The 16933-nt window shown below is 51.3% G+C and overlaps 1 protein-coding gene across 1 annotated transcript; it reads right to left on the bottom strand.

The window, feature by feature from the left end:
- Positions 1-12213: 12213 nt before the first annotated feature.
- On the bottom strand, positions 12214-14594 carry LOC119095627 (uncharacterized). Its single transcript, XM_037218485.1, has one exon. It carries the CDS (start codon positions 14474-14476, stop codon positions 12548-12550), a length of 1929 nt encoding a protein of 642 aa, XP_037074380.1. The 5' UTR covers positions 14477-14594; the 3' UTR covers positions 12214-12547.
- Between the last annotated feature and the right edge of the window lie 2339 nt (positions 14595-16933).

Here is a 16933-nt window from a genome sequence, read left to right as displayed (position 1 = left end):
ATCTGCCTGACTCAATATCAAACTAAAATTCGTCATGAGCACGTAAAAATAGGTAGAATAAAATGCGACGCTGGTTTATCTCATACAACAGACGTCGCGCGTCTGCGATGCCTTAAAAATGCGTTTCAGTGAAAAAACATCAAACACCTAACTTTGAGTTTTGTCGCTCTTATCGCGAAATCCTGCGTGCCTACGCCGCTGCTTGGACGAACAGCGTATCTTTGAACGCCAGGGTCGTACTAATTCAGTTAGAAGAATACTATTCGTACATGCATACTAGCGCCTTGTGTCGGTGCCTTTGTCCGCACGCACAAGCGCAGTTTTCTATGCACCAGCGTATTCGACGATTTGTTGGATACCCTCAGCCTCAGCCAGGTAACCTAAGCAAGAAGCGGTGGGTGACCTCTCTGTTCATGCTTAGACTATCCTGCGCGTGTCGTACGTGAACTGTGGGTCTGATTGTAAATGATTGTTGAATGATTTTATGGTCATCTACTTTTCAACTACTAATTTAAAAACTTGCAATGCTCCAACGTCTTTTCTAAAATCAAATGTATGTAAGACAGCCCAATTTGAACACTCACGTGGCAGTCGGCTCCTGCCCCTCCCTCGCCGGTGATTCGGCTCCTGCTCCTCCCTCGCCGGTGAGTCGGCTCCTGCTCCTCCCTCGCCGGTGAGTCGGCTCCTGCCCCTCCCTCGCCGGTGAGTCGACTCCTGCTCCTCCCTCGCCGGTGAGTGGGCTCCTGCCCCTCCCTCGCCGGTAAGTCAGCTACTGCTCCTCCCTCGCCGGTAATGGGCCATTTTGTGTCAGTGAGGGCCGCTGCACCGATCCGGTGCCAGGGTCTCCGCACAGAGGACCTGTCGTACCAGGGAGGAGACCCGCGCAGTGCATGATGCATCCCTCTTAGGGCCTCCAGGCCGACCAGGGGGAGCGGTCCCGTATCACCTGAAAGGTAGCTGCTTGGCACCTTGGCCTGGACTGAAAGAACCCTTCAGGACGTGCTCAGGAAGTTTCAACTGTGAACTCTTGAGGCTGATTCTCTAAACGAAATTAACAGCTTCAATAACACCAGTAATAGATGTAACCCCATTGTGTCGTGAGTCTGTGGTATTGTATTGACTTATCCGTCCAGAGTATCCAGCTCAACGTCGCTCTGGCACAATGTGTCCACCGGGATACCTTTTACTCGCATGCGATACTTAAAGCCTTCGAAAGCACCACTTCCCGGTGTGCGGTTTGCTCGCCCGTTGACCGCCGCCGGGTGTTAGCTGCGGGTTTGGCGCCGCGAAGCCCATGGAGACTGTAACGCCGAGCGTCGGTGTTCTTTCACTCTAGAATGCGTGCGCACATGTTTTAAACTTTGATGTGATGATTTGCCGCAGGATCCCATAGCAGGATCAACATCCCCAGGCGAGCAAGGGCTGGACATGTTAATGTAATTTTGTACCCTACTTCGATGTACGCTGCCGTACAATCCACGATGCTCTCAATATCTTTGTAAAATATCAAGAAAATCTGATAAATCCTCTTTCAGTCAAAGAAGCTTAACATAAAAACCTAAGAGACCAACCACTCCATTTTGGGATGATTTGGAGAACGCACTCTCTGCTGCCTTTTCACCATCAGGCTCTTTGTTAACCGTGGTACCCCTCTCTTACCGTAACTCTGACTTTGCCTCCGGCTTTGCCTCTGTCTAGCGTGACGTAGGAACGGCCCGGGACGTTTGGGGCCGCCGATGTCAGCGGGAATGTGCGTGTGGCGAGCAGTTGAATACAGAACTCGTTCAGGTTTCGTGTAGTGTCCGGGCGAATGTGGACCTCGTGACCCGTCGGCCGGCCGGGCCGGGACATGGTGGCATTGATATCGGGAAAGTGGCTTTGTTCCATGGATGGCGAGCTACCCACTCCTGCGTCTGCAGCGGCCATGGCTCGTGTTGCGTTGGTCTACGATGGGTCAGTATCACCCATTGGCTTCATCCGCCAGTACCAACGTCTGGCAGCACTGGGCGACATCTCTACACCGAACAGCTCACCAGAATCATGACGGTGAGGTGCCAAAGACTTGCTCTGCAGGTCATGGAGGGCAGTAACGACCAAACGGATGTGCTCTCCTTTCTAAGTAAATGTTCGATGCCAAACGACCGGAGATGGCGGATACTCGGCTAAGCACTGCTCAGAAAGGCACTGAGTCTGTTTTGGAGTACTTGTCCTCATCAAGCGGCTTGTTCAGAATACTTGCTCAGAGCTTTTGACCAATCTGATTACGTGAACAAAACCAGCGCTCCAGCCTACCAAGCTGTAATATATCACTATCTTTTGGCGGAATTATCGGCTGAAGAGGAGATGTTGCTGTCGCACCAGGGCGTGGCGCTGTTCAACACGGCTGTCGGCGAGTTAAAGCGGGAGGAGCTCGTCTCCCGCTCGTTGCGAGGTGAGCAGCACTGTTCTCCGCACGTGCACCGGTCGGAGAGTGGCGCAGTGCATGTGGAGCGCGACGGACGCTGTCATCGCCGGCGTCGTCTGGACGCGGTCACGACCTCCCACACGGATGCACCTTTGGACGCTGGCAGTCCAGTCGGCCTTACGGACAGCTCTGTGTTTGATGTAACTGCTCCTGACGTCGGGCTCAAGCCGTCTGGCCGGCTGTCCTCAGCGCCAGGCCATCATTTAAATGCGCTGGATATTTGTTCGCTCAACATAGAGGCTGGGGAGTGCAAGGAGTGGTCATGGAGCTGTGGGAGTGGTCATTGTAGCCGGGTTCGTAGTGGTACATAACCTTTAGCACCCTGTAGTTTTGGGATGGGATCTCCTTTTGAACAACAGTGCTGTGTTGAATTGTTTTTAGCACTGGCGTTAGGTTAAAGCTGCAATTCGCGAAGGCTGCATATGTCCCTCCGCAGTCAGCTGTGTGTTTGGCGGTCAAGATTGACTAGCCTCTGTCGTGTGAGAGCGAATATTTGTTCGTGGGGCAACGCTCTAGTAACGTTGAAATGTGCGGTTCGTCCATAACACCGTTTACCTCAACAGGGTCTCAACGAACATCCGCAACCGATCGGGTCGTCTCGTCACCATGCATAGGCGGAGCGTCATTGGTTATGCAGAGCCGATTGTCCACGCCGAGACGCGCCATCCCAAGCCTGCTCAGAGAACCGTCGGTGACGTCACAGGAGTGGACACGGTGTCTGCGGGCAGCGGCTGGTATGTTGGGAAATCCACTGATGATGTGTTTCAGAGTTTGTGGTTGACTCCCCTATCAGTGGCTCTCAGCGAGACGAATTGGCGAAGCCGATCAGTTCATTTCCGGAGGAGATCCCCCGCGGCTAGGCAGGTATAGACCCATATAACGGGGGTGATATCAGCTTGGATTTGTAGGAGGGAGCACAGCCTCAGTTCATACGACCATATCCAATTTCATGGACTCGTGAAGACCAGTTGAGGTCGCAGCTTGATGATCAATAGGCGTGTGGTGTCTTCGAAGAAGGGGAACCCGCCGATTGGAACTGGCCATCATTTTGAGCGCAAGGGGTCTAATGAGTATCAGATTGTGCAGGACATGATATTTTAAGCCACCATAATGCACGCCATCACGCTCAGGGGGCGGAGTTAAACTGCACGAGCAGTTGAGCAAATATGTTTGGTCTTCAGGGCAGAAGAGAGACTGTGAATACTAAGTTCGGAGCTGTAAACGGCGCGTCAAAGAAAGAACACCAAACCGAAGAGTTCCTCACTTCTTCCCCAGGAGGCCAGCTATCCGAACGGGACCCTAGTCATAGACATTCTTACCATGCCTCGGAGTTCGGTGACAGGGCGATGTCATCTGCTGACCTGTGTGGAAATCTTTTGCTTTCTTGGCGTGTTATTCACTTAATTCTGGGTCGTCTGAGGCATCATAGAAAAGCTAGAGAATCACTTTTTGACGTTTGAGCCGCCCGAATTAGTGGAGAGTGACGCGGGGACAAATGTGCTAAAAAAGAAGCTCGTGTGTCCAGGTGCTGTGCGAGGCTTTTGGTGTTCGGGCACGGTCCATTGTTGGCTATCATCACGAGGCCGTGGATAAAGTTGAAAGAAAACACCTGGATGTTAAACGACGGGTACGCGTCGTGCTCGAGTCTCAAGGGTCTGACTGGGAACAGCGTCTTTCGGACATAATCTTTTCCTTGAATAATGGGCTGTGTGTCACCCATGGCTACACTCCATTCTTTGTTTGTTTTCTTCGCCGTCCAAACAGCCCGTTTCGCAGCTATTTGAAGGCCGAGTGAATTGCACAAAGACGGTTTCATCGACGAGAAGCTTTGAATTCCCTCGGCGACTTTACAGGGGGCTCACAGGGAGCAGGCGGAGAGCATGAGACCACCACCGTGTCACGTGAACCACCAACAACTCAATTTTTTGGATAAGAAGGGTGCTGTTCGCCTTACCCATGTGAAGAATGTGGAACTTGGAAAACTTGTAATTGTAAAATGACCGCTGTGTGTAATATCTGAATATAGCCAATATACTTTACTCGTGTTGTCGAGCGCCGTGTGTACAACGTAGAAGACATACTTCTTAAGATGGATGATGGTACAAATACTTCTGTGAGGTGAATTTATATTTTTTTTTGCTTTGCTGCGTGGACCGAGTTTGATTTTTGCGAGCGGGGGAAATGTCACGTCTTGCGTCGCTTCGGACCCGCCTCTGTTTAGTGCGACATAGGAATGGCTTGAGGCGTGTGGGGCTGCCGATGTCGGCGGGGAATGTGCATATGGCGGACAGTTGAGTACAGGCCTCGTTTGTGTTTCATGCCTTGCTCGCGTGACTGTGGACTTGGTGCCCCGTCGGCCGGACCGGGCCGTGGCACACGGTCATAGTCATTGATCAGAATTATTCCACGCGGTGGCTAGTCGCGGCCGCCACGGCACGGGTGCTGCGCGGCGGCACATGAGCGCCACGAATAAACATGTCCTGTATCACTGGAGAACACTGGCTACAAAAAGGGCTTTCTGCACCTGTGCACAGCCGTGACGGCGCACGATCTCCTTCATCCATGTCCAGCCAAGCGTTTGCAGCACTGGCGAGATGTGCTCCCAGCACCGTACTCCAGCCACAAGTCTGGCCGCGAAGTTCGGTGTGTTTTGGACACACTGAAGCCGAAGCACAATGTGCCCATTACATTGGGCAATACCTAAAGCGAGATCCATCCTCAGTGAACAGACATCTGTGAAGGGCAGCAATAATAAAAGTTGAATGTCTATAACGAACCAATGTAAGCGACAGGCACAAAGCTGAAGTGAGAGCTAAGTGAATTTTCCGCTGATATGCGGGCACATGTGTAACTGGGCATGTGCATACGACATACCAAGTGTAAATAAGTCATTCCGCTGCGACGTCACGAAAACAGCTCTCATCGAAGTGATTATTATGTTTTGCAACGATCTACGGATGAAAAGCTGAACGAATTACCCTCGCATATGCACCACGAAGCATCTTAAGGCACCTGGTTCGTGACGGGGTATTTAAGTCACCTTTTCGAGATGCGCGAAGCTTTGCATAGGAAGCATTCCTTCTGATAAATAAAAATAATCATGCATCTTCACCAAAACAAATCTGCGCGTTTCCCTTGACATATTTAGTTGGATTCTGGCGTTCCCAAACAAATACGAATGCCAAAGTTCGAAATGTGCAAAATGGCGATATTTCTTGGGAGTTTCGCCACTGCTAACAGTAGCAGCTGTATCTTTCCCATATGTTTTTCGCCCGAGTGCAAAATAGTTTCACATGCCGGTGATGCAAAATATATAATATCCTTTGGTTGTTTAATCTGCTTAACGAATATTTCTTGTGCGTTACTTGAGTCGCACTCCTCAGGTTGGATTTTTGCATGCTTTGTGCTCCATAAAAATCGAAACATACGACACTAGTGTGGCGGATTTCCATGTTATCGACACAAAATGTTTCACACATTATATATGTTTCTCCATTTACCACCCGCAAGTGTGTGGCGGCAAAACTTAACGAACATCTGTCTGTCTATCTATCTGTCTACCGAATATATGGCTTCTCCCTTTCCTGTTACACCTTACTATTGCTGCCATGCGATGTCACATAAGCACCTTACTATTACTGCCATGCGATGCCACATAAGCACCTTACTATTACTGCCATGCGATGCCACATAAGCACCTTACTATTACTGTCATGCGATGTCACATACGCACCTTACTATTACTGCCATGCGATGTCACATAAGCACCTTACTATTGCTGCCATGCGATGTCACATAAGCACCTTACTATTGCCGCCATGCAATGTCATATAAGTCATCTCGTCGTAGGGTCAGCGACCTAAAAATTTCATCTGTGCTGCTTTTATCGTAGGTAAAATAACGATGCTTAGTCATTCGAGCTGTGTTATCGTGCCTCTCTTCGCTTCTATTGAGGCACCAACCTATGCTCGTTTTCTAATCCTCTCTGCAGCACTCAGTTCAGAACGGTACGATCCATCGGACTCTGAAGAAATAGGCGCGTGCCATGGGGCACCACGGTGGAGCGTGGCCCCTCACCTGACAACATCTTGCGTCCACCCCTGATTAGTTGTCACTTAAATATGCTAATGCTATAGCATCTGATGCATTATACATGTGGACATCACACTCATTACTCAACGATAGCGTCGCGCAAACGTCTGCAGCCATTCTGTGCTTTGCTAATGTGGCTGAGTGGTCGGCCCATCTCTAAATGGGGAATATATTATATATCACGGCAACAATATTCATCGTGCATACATTGCCTGATCTTCCGCCTGGCTCTCACTGACGCACTGGCTTGGAATCATGGCTCATCTGATCACTATGGGTTAATGCATAGAGCTGGTCTGCCTGCCAGGGGAAGGGGGGGGGGGGGGCAGGGGTCCTCCTGGCACCCACTATGTGTCGGCCCTCTCCCTCGCTGCTAGTAGCGGCGATAACGTACATACCACATATTGTAACATATGTCTTGCCCCCTCGCGTATCAACCCGTCCTTCTGGCACCGCGCTCTACGCCCTCCCCCCCCCCCCCCAACCCCCACCCACTTCTGGCCAGTGACCTGGCCGGAAGACCGCTTAAGGCCGTGAAGGCGCAGGAGATGACGGTGGCGGAGTTGCTGAGGACAGTGGCTACCGTTCTGCTGTGGGCGGCGCTACGCGCATTCTTCGCGCAGGCACTGGGCCGGGGCGAGCGTCGCTGATCAACGTCCTCCTGCAACACTTCGTGCTGCAGGCGCGTGAGTGAGAGGTGCCGTGCCCAGGTCGTGATGGGCCGTGACCGAAAGGCGCGAGAAGGGCACAAAGGAGCTTGCTGATCGGCGGTGATGATGCGCAGATTCACTAAATGTGTGCGGCGCCGAAATGACGTTGAAAGTTTTGTTTATTTTCCAAATCAGCGATGCTGATTTCCAATTTTTGGTATTAGTCTTCAGTGTTTGTCACTGGAGACTATAGTGTTCTGCCCTGAAACGCATTGCTCTGCCGTAGAATACGTTGCTCTTGTATGGGACGCGTCATTCAGCTTTGGGTTGCGTCGTTCCTCCGTGTTGCGTTCCCAACACGCGATAATGTGTTGTGACGCGTCTCCGGCCTGTGTCGATGGACACGTTTTGTTGTGCTGCCGCATGCGTAAACGTGCTGCAACGCGCCGGCCTGCTATTCTTATGCAGATGCTCCCGTTTTGGGGCTGCGTCATGACCACACACGTTTGTGTTGTTGCGCTGTTCTGCTTTTGTCTCCGATGGGTGTCGATGGAGATGCAGAAATATATTTGCATGGTTGTATATTGCAAGTATATCACCACGATGACCGATACTATACAGGCGTGGGCTTCGTCTGCAGAAAACCACAATGTACGAGCATCCTAGAGGGAGTACTTTGGTCTCGGGGCGTTTATGTTTCTAGAGATCCTCCATCCTTTGAATGGAGGGCCTTAAGCTATTGTCGAGGGCTCCCATCAGTCAACCTCTTCGGGCGTAATCGGTCGTTCCTAGGCCCTCCATATCGTGTCTTGGGTACTTTTATGTGAAGAATGGCCCTATGTTCTTGTCGGAGCCTTATCTATCAAGCTGCACGGGATATCTATTGGGGGCCTTTTGGTGGTTTGAGGACTCTCCGTCGTTGGTTCCTGTAGGTGACGCTCAAATACATGCCAAATTTACAAACAATGGCTTGTGAATCGTGCAGCAAAGGAAGTGCACATAAATTCATCCTTGTCTGTTTCACGTTTAGCGAAAGTGCTGTACTGAACCGTTTTTTAGCTCGTCTTGTTAAGATCCAAACACCGAAGTTTTTCGAATGTGAATAGTTTTCTCAACAGGCACATTTTTATTTGCCATGTTAATGCACGTAAACAACTTCTGGTTAGTGCGATAATTCCATTCGCCGGGAATCCAAGGGCGGGCTCAACCTGTGCGACTCCCCTGAGAGTACAACAGTATTGAACGCACCGGAGCCACATGACATGCAACTTAAGCAAACTGCATGAAATGCATTCTGCAATAATCGATTGTCTCCACGTTAAACTCCGACAGCCGGAGCGGGGTTAGAAGCCCGTGGTCCGCCGCCCCCAGCACGGCAGCCTGCCCGCCCCGCCCCGCCCCGTCCCCCGCGCTGGCGCCCTCCCCCCTCTGCACGGACTCGCCGCCGGCCGAAGACATGCAGTCCTGCACTTTGGAGCCGTATAAGGCGGTTTAGTCTTCGGCCAGCGGAGGGAGGAGGTGGGCCCCGTAACGGCCTGAAGTGGCCACAACGACGCCTTCAACGCCCACTTCGCCACCGCGGGCCCCGCACAGCAGCTGCGCGCTACGATGTCGTCCAGCCTCCGGCCGGCCGGCGACCGTATCACGTCTGCGCCTCCACCCTCGGGCTGTGCTCGGCAGCCTCGCCAGAGCTGTCCGCAGCCATCGGCCGGCTGAGCGCGTCCAGATCTGTCGGCGTCGATGGTGCCCCTCTGCTGGCTGTCAGAAAGTGTCTTCCGGCCACTGTTTCGCACCTATTTCATCTGATCAGCTATTCTGTCGGCTCATATACTTTTTCCGATGCCTGGAAAATCGCTCGTGTCATTCCCGTGCTCGAGTCGGGTGACCCAACAGACAGTAAAAACTTTTGGCCTATCTCCATCCTCACTGTGCTATAAAAAGTCACCGAAAAAATCGTCTGTGCGGAACTCACCTGATACCCGCTCAATCACCGTTTACTTTTGCGGCCACAGCACGCGTACCAAGCGTGCCACTCCACGGAGGTCGCCGCGCTCGGCGCTGTTGCATGGCTCACAAGGGCCGTCGGCCACGGTCATGTCGCATCGCTCACGACGATCGACCTCAGCGAGGCCTTTGACAGCGTTGACCATGGTGTCCTCCTGACTAAGCTGGAACGGCGTGGTGTGGCCTCCGGATGGTTCTTGAGCTATTTGCACAAGGTCGGAGATAGGTGGTGGGCGACTCCGAGCCGTTGCCGCTGGCAGACGGTGTGGCTCAGCGATCCTTAGTCGGGCCAATTCTGTTTTCCATCTTTATCAACGACCTCTCCAGCCTCCTCCCTCATGACCGCCTGCTATCCTACGCTGATGTCACCCGGCTCCTCGATAGCTCCACATCAGACGGCTGATGTCATCGGCCTGTCCCACTTGAAATCACGTGCCTGGGAGTTCATACAGTGCCTCCAAGTTTTGTTTCAAAGATCTAGATATGAGCTCCGAAAAAAAAACCGACTTCACTCTGGTCGGCAAAACATCTTGCACTCAAAAAAGCGGCAACTTCCAAATAAACATTTCTGGCTTAACTATATATTCCTCAACAGCGAGGAAAGCGCTGGGTGTGCTCCTCGACCAACACCTGACCTGGGAGACCCACATCGCCGCGGCTGTTCGATGTTGGAATACCATACCTATGTCTTGTTCAATATTCAGCACCACCTTACCCCCGATGTTTTGAAGCTTCTTGTTGATGCGCACGTCTCCTCTCACATACAGCACCGTCGGTCCGTGCGCGGAGGCGTTGCCGACTGCCAACTGAGCCGGGTCGAAGAGGTAATTTACTTCGTCGCTAGGCTGGTGACCGGCATCCGCCGCTGCGACCACATTACGTCTGCAGTGGAAACGCTGGGATGGTGCAGCGGGACGGAGATGGTGCGCCGACGTGACTGTGTCGATGCACGCCGTGTTTTACGTGTCAGCTGGACGTCCGTCGCTCTGCGTTGCTTTTTCTGTACGCGCGCGGAGGCCTCCCAACGCCATGCCCGAACCGCGTCCCATGGTAGCAGTTCACTGCACCTGTGACGTGTCAGATTGACTGCAAACGCAACATAAAGTAATGCGTCCAACACAACGAAATGTGTGTTCAAATGCGTGTTAAATGACTATGCTATCGTCTCCGTCACCGTTGGCGCAAACAATGCATTTGTGGCGCACACTAACAGGCACTCTGTACGGGAGAAAATAAACTCGGTCAATGTCCTTGTACGTGTGATGTGTGAGAGTGCTCGTTATGTTACCGCATAGATATGTTTTTAAGAAATCGCATGAGTTTAAACCAAGCAAAGCCATATTTCTTGAAGAGGACGCATTGGACATCAGGACAACACCTCCACTACTGAGTACTTGGAACGTGACAAAGAACAGCACTTGTGTGGCTGTATGTGAAAGTCCTGAAACGGCTTTAGTAACGCGCCTGCCGCAGTGTTGCTTACCAGCTAACGAAACCTTAACCCTGGAAGCATGTGTCCCGTAATTCCTTTACACACCGAACGTGAAATCCATGCCAAGAACTTCAGCGAATACCTTCAGATGGTTTCTTAACGTGCGCCGTTTCTTGCTGTGTTTACATACCCGGCCAATGCGGTATTTATGGTTTCCATGGCGTAGGGATGGGGAGGGCAGACTTAGTTTAGTCATTCCAGTAAAAGGGTTTCTCGGAAGCGAACCGTGATTAAGCGCTTGCTATGGGGGGGCATATGACCATTGCAGTCAGCGCGCCCTGAAGCCCAAGTCATCATCACCATCAAGCGCATATGAAATCATGAACACTTAGCAACATGATCATGAGCTTGCTAATATTCCGGAGTTCTGCACCTCTCCCAATTCATACCTGAAAATCTGTGGTTCGTATACCGACACTCAAAGTTGCCATGAAGCGTTTGCAACTGCAGAGCATTTACCAAAGCCCGTCGTCCGTTGCTTCAGCCGGAATTAGAAACCCTCACCACTGCCACGCACAGGCCCACGTCGCTACCAGGTCACTCTCTGCCTCTCTGCGCCGTCGGTCTGCGCCCTGGTCAGTCACTCTCTGCCTCTCTGCCCTGTCGGTCTCTGCCTTGGTCAGCCGGCCCTATGCCTGTCGGTCTCTGCCCTGGTCAGTCATTCTCCGCCTCTCTGCCCTGTCGGTCTCTGCCTTGGTCAGCCGGCCCTATGCCTGTCGGTCTCTGCCCTGGTCAGTCATTCTCCGCCTCTCTGCCCTGTCGGTCTCTGCCTTGGTCAGCCGGTCCTATGCCTGTCGGTCTCTGCCCTGGTCAGTCATTCTCCGCCTCTCTGCCCTGTCGGTCTCTGCCCTGGTCATTCATTCTCCGCCTCTCTGCCCTGTCGGTCTCTGCCTTGGTCAGCCGGCCCTATGCCTGTCGGTCTCTGCCTTGGTCAGTCATTCTCCGCCTCTCTGCCCTGTCGGTCTCTGCCTTGGTCAGCCGGCCCTATGCCTGTCGGTCTCTGCCCTGGTCAGTCATTCTCCGCCTCTCTGCCCTGTCGGTCTCTGCCTTGGTCAGCCGGTCCTATGCCTGTCGGTCTCTGCCTTGGTCAGCCGGCCTCATGCCCTGTCGGTCTCTGCTCCCCTTGCCTGGTGGTGTGCTTAAAGGGCTGACGCTTGGTATCACCTGCGATCCCTTACCTGCTGCAATAACTGGGTGCGAACATGGCCTAGATAGTAATTGAGGTGTCTGCATTTAATGCAAGTGTTTTTTATTTTTACTTCCCTCGTGCTTAGCTCACCTCGCATTTTGCGATATGTATTCGCGGCATGTCTTTCATGCGGTTTTGTAGTAGTTCAAATTATTTTGTCCGCACGCCCCTTATCTGAAATCCGTCATAAACACTATCTTGGCTTCGCTTCAGCAAATAAAGAAAGGTGAAAGGAATGCATTTAGGAGACCCCGTATACAGGAAAAGCGTTCGTTCGTAGCACGCCGCAGAGAATGCAATGTCTTTTTCACATCGTAAATTGTCACCTTTGTTTTTTTTCTTTCCTGCGAAAGTGACGTACACGGCTTGCACGACGTGCCTGAGCGATTACTTTATGAAATCCAGCGACGCTCACTGCGCAGAACGGTCGGAGAAGGTGTATGAAAGCTCGGGCGACAGCAGTGTACTACATCGCCCATGGTCCACGGTTCGTCAACGTCAGTAGCGTTGTCATTACCAGAGGGTTTCCTCCGCATTATCCGTTGTCGTTGGCGGCTCGAAGGACAAGGAGGACAACGGGCGCAGGGCTCACGGAGCGTGCAGCGGCGCCTCTCGCGGCTGCGAGGCCGGCGTCAGCCGACCTTCCTTCACCGCCACTATTCGGCACTGTCGGCGTGGTCGGAGGCGGAGTCGGTATGGTAGGAGGAGGAGGAGGAGGAGCCAGAGTCGGCGTCGTTGCCAGCTTTGTTTCCATCGCCACCAGCTGCGGTGTCCGGGCTTGCACCCGATGCCAGCTGCTGCTTCCTCTTGAATATGTAGGCCGCTACGCCGCCAGCAGCGAGGAGAAGCACCAGCAGTGTCAGACCCACTCCCAGACCGACGCCGGCAGTCTTTCCCGTCATGCTGGACGCGCCCGGGGCAGTGTTGTTGCCGTCGCCGCTGTTACCACCGTCGCTGCCGCCACTGGGCGCTTTCTTCACCGCGAGCACTTTGTCAGGCTTGGGGGCAAAGACGACGTCCAGCTGTAGCTGCATCAAGGCGATGGTGATCTTGGGGTCGGTGAGGCTGGAGCCAATGCTACTGTGGTAAATCATGTCCAGGTGGCTGCTCCTGCTGCTAAACATGGGTCCGTCAGGTTCGTTGTTGGCCACGGTTGATATGCACTCGGTCCTCAGCTGGCCCTTTTTCGAAAGGCCCCAGAACAGATTAATCTTGCAATCTTGTTGATCGAAGGCTCTTAAGAGGAAGGCGGCGCTTTGTGCACTAAGAAAGCCCGCGCTCTTGTGCGCGCTCTGTTTTATGTTTATTGACACTTGCGTCTTAGGGTCACCGTCAGCTATCACCGTGAAGAACTGAAAATTTTTGAAGTCGTCCAATACTGCATCACCCTTGTCCGGCACAAACTTCTTAGTTCCCAGATCAATTTTCTGGGACTCTTTCACATCGATCATCACTTTTGCTTTCGATAGAAGGGGGAATGTAGGCCCTGCTTTCTTGTTGCAGGTTTCACCCTTGTATTCCTTCGGGCATTGGCACGTGCAGTCCTTAGTCAAGTAACCCAAGTTTTTACACTTTGGCACATGTTTTCCGATAGTTTTACATTGCGCAGCCCAGAGTTTGCCGCATCCGTACACCGTGTTCAGGGCGTACATGTCGTAATGCGACTGCGCCATACCCGCGTTGCGGTGGTAATCGAGCATGTACTGGTAGTGCCCGTCGGTGGACACAAAAATGGGCCGGAGATCGTCATCGGCAAAAGCCGTCGTGGCGTACTGCATCAGAGACATGTAGTCGTAAGGCACCGGCAGGTCGACCACCTGATCTTTGGCGCAGCGGCCACCCTGTGCCCAGGTTTGCGACAAGGCATCGCCCCGCTTGCTATTGTCCACCGACACCTCAAAGTTCTCGTTGTTGACGAACATGAATTTGTCTCGGTCTGGACGGCTCTGCTGGTGCTGGTTGCCCAGCGCGTGGCCGAACTCGTGTGCCGCGGCCACCATTTCGCAGGCATTGGGCTGAACGGACATCTTCTGTGGTGTCCCTCCCTCCTGGTAGGTGTTGCCTACAAAAGAAAAGCAACCGCCGTAGTTTCCTACGCAGATGGCGCCGTGCCCGACTTTCTGTGTGCATGGGCCGTCTGGAATCTTGTTGAACTTGATGCAGCTTTTGTCACTCCACGTCTTTACCGCGTCCTTGAATATCTTCTTGTCGGCTTGTGACTCGGTGTCAAAAAAATACCAGCACTGAGCCACGCCTTTTTCATCTACCCATATCTTCTTGCCTGAGATGATACCAGAGGCTCGGCCGTCTGACAGCTCAGGCATTACCTGCTCGGGCAAGTACGCAGTGTCTGCAATCATTACCAGTGGCGGCTCACCTTTAAACTCCATCACTTTGTAGCCTCGTGCTCGTAGAGTGGCAGCTATCTCATTGTGGGTCAAGTTTGCGGCGTGTTGTCCCTTGAGCGACGCAGTGATGGAGCCGATCTGCCAGGGTTTCATTACATTAGAGTACTCCGATGTCGTGGTACGAAATGGAAGCTGTAACAGCAACATAAAATTTGCTATGGATGAGAGTGAACACATGTCGTAGTCCAGTAAGGCGAAAATGAAATAGTTAGCTGACTGTTTAGTTGGCTGCGGTAATCTAGTCTCAGGTCTTTGCAGTGAAATCCTGCAGTAATCAAATGTAATTGATCATGCATACGAGCGATGAAAAATAATAGAAAATTATGGTTAGCGTTCTTGTTGTGGCGAATTTAATGATTGTATTCATGTTAGTGCACTACCTGACATCTTCCACGTAGGTGATACTCTCTGGATGAATTATGTCCTAAGTTCTCTTGTGAGAAAACACTCCGCACTTTTACGAAGTGCCTGAATATTATGTAGGCGCCTCGTAAAAAATTTGTAACAGCAGCATTCCCTGATATAATCGAGGCATATTGCTGTCCCGTGCCCAAAATCCTGGTTTCTATACGGTAGAAGCAAAACAACCATAAAATGTGCAAGCATCAAGACGCGCTCGGGTGGGGGTGGGGGGGGGGGGGGGGCGGGTAAACTGACCCCCCGAAGGTCTTTCCAGAATGGTCTCCAAACGGCGCGGCACAGTCGCGCCAATTTTTATCTAGCTGTTAACAGTTGAATAGCGGATCCTTTGAAATTACAAATTGAGGTGTACCTTGTAAGGCCGCAGACTTACAGCAGGCCAAATTCAGGCCATGGATTCTGCGAAGTCAATTTCTAGGGAACCGTTCAACCTGATGCAACAACGGAGTATTAAAAAAGGCTCTACATATCTGAAATGCTTTCTTAGGTAACACAACGATAGAATCAACAAATCAAATTGATCTTAAGTGATCTCTTTGAACGTCAGATCATTGTCAAAACCGATCTGTCTTATTACTGAATGACTTGCTGCATGGGGTAGTTTTTGATGCTCATTTTGAATTTTTTAATAACAGGAACCGCATTATGCATCTTCCATGCACTTCTCAAAGGTCAGAATGGGTTACTGACCGAAGATGACAAGGTCAACGTTTTCTTTGTCGGAACGTACTGCCTAGCGTAATATTTGTCCCTTATTCAACTGCAACTCAACTGAACCAGTGTTGCATGCTTTTGATCATCATGACCCTCAAATGGTCATGGAAGGTCACTGACCTGAAATGAGAATGGGACCTTTTGCCTGTAATACGTATCTAGGTTCTAGGGGCAGTTTGGAGACCAACCCAGAGATTGGCCTTGTTTGATATTATTTGACCCGAAGGTCATGACATAGGAATCTTTGACTTTGAGGTAAGTGAATTCAGGTACAGACTAATACCTCCTGCGGATTTGGTTGTCGCGAGCTCTATTAATTCCTGAGATCTCAGGGGGAGGGGGTCAAATTGACCCCCACCTGAGCGAGGGTTATCCGACCGGCCACCCGGGCGCGTGTTAAAGAATATTCTTCCATTGAAATCTAGATACGTGCAACAACGGGAAATGACACATTTAACGTGAACGATAAGTATGGTACTATCACCATGTGCAATCGGCCAAAACCTCGGGTAATTAAGCGCCTTAGGGCACCGGAAGCGCACGAAAACGATCTATATATACTGTCTAGAATATTTTTGACAATCCCTTAATCGTGTTGTTATGCATTCGCGGGTTCGAACGCTCGCATTTTTTCATGAGAAGCTGCTTCTGGATAGCATCAAGTAGTTCTCACTTCACCCCATTACGCAGGCCCAGGCGCGGTGGCTACCACGCCGCAACTGCGTAGTGTTCATACTTTTCCAACGATGATGCAGCCACACCTCCTATCGGTTAACTTGTGTGTGCTATTAGTGAGCCGATTGCGTGCCTTCATACTCCGACAGAACATATAACTTATATTTCATTGAATGTTACTCGTATTTAGCGGGTGCAGCTTCCTGCCCTGGATAGCTGTGAAGTTGTGCCATTATTTTGATTAATGTGCCGCGTTTTAAAGGCCCCTGATTAAGATATCTGAATATCGTCTCATTCAAATGTAGCTGACGTTTTATTTATATTTAAGATTACATTTAAAGTGAGCCAACCAAAAACCGTCTTATTTACATGTGTAGATGGCTGCGGATATATCTTTTTTGCAGCATCATTTTTACTTTAAGCTGCATCAGTTTCGCAACACTTTTGGGTAATCACATAATCACTGCGATTGTGTACTTAAAGTTTTAATTCTTTTCAAGTCTCGTTTATTTACGTGGAGCACTTAAGAAGCCAGACAAATATGTGGGAGGTAGATGATGGGAAGAAGTCACCAAAGAGATCAATGCGCCACCCAAAACGAGAAGCCATAGCGTCCGGCATAAACTTTCGTTGCCTCACCAATTGCGTATCACGGCACCAGCCAAGTTGTGGGATAATGGGCTATCCACCCAGGTCAGTTGCACGCCTCCTTTCCGCACACATTTGTGAAAAACCTAGACGCTCTACAGCATCGGTGGCTCTGTGTGACACGGCGCGGTGTAGCGCATGATTAAAACGAGACCGTGTGCCATGCAAATGCAGCTT

The sequence above is a fragment of the Pollicipes pollicipes genome, unplaced genomic scaffold (assembly GCF_011947565.3).
Source record: "Pollicipes pollicipes isolate AB1234 unplaced genomic scaffold, Ppol_2.1 Scaffold_4219;HRSCAF=4965_pilon_pilon_pilon, whole genome shotgun sequence".
NCBI classification, from domain to species: domain Eukaryota; kingdom Metazoa; phylum Arthropoda; class Thecostraca; order Pollicipedomorpha; family Pollicipedidae; genus Pollicipes; species Pollicipes pollicipes.
This window is presented reverse-complemented; position numbering and strand designations above follow the sequence as displayed.

Excerpts from the sequence above, each read along its gene's own strand:
- LOC119095627 (XM_037218485.1), bottom strand. The coding sequence starts at position 14,476 with ATGTGTTCACTCTCATCCATAGCAAATTTTATGTTGCTGTTACAGCTT.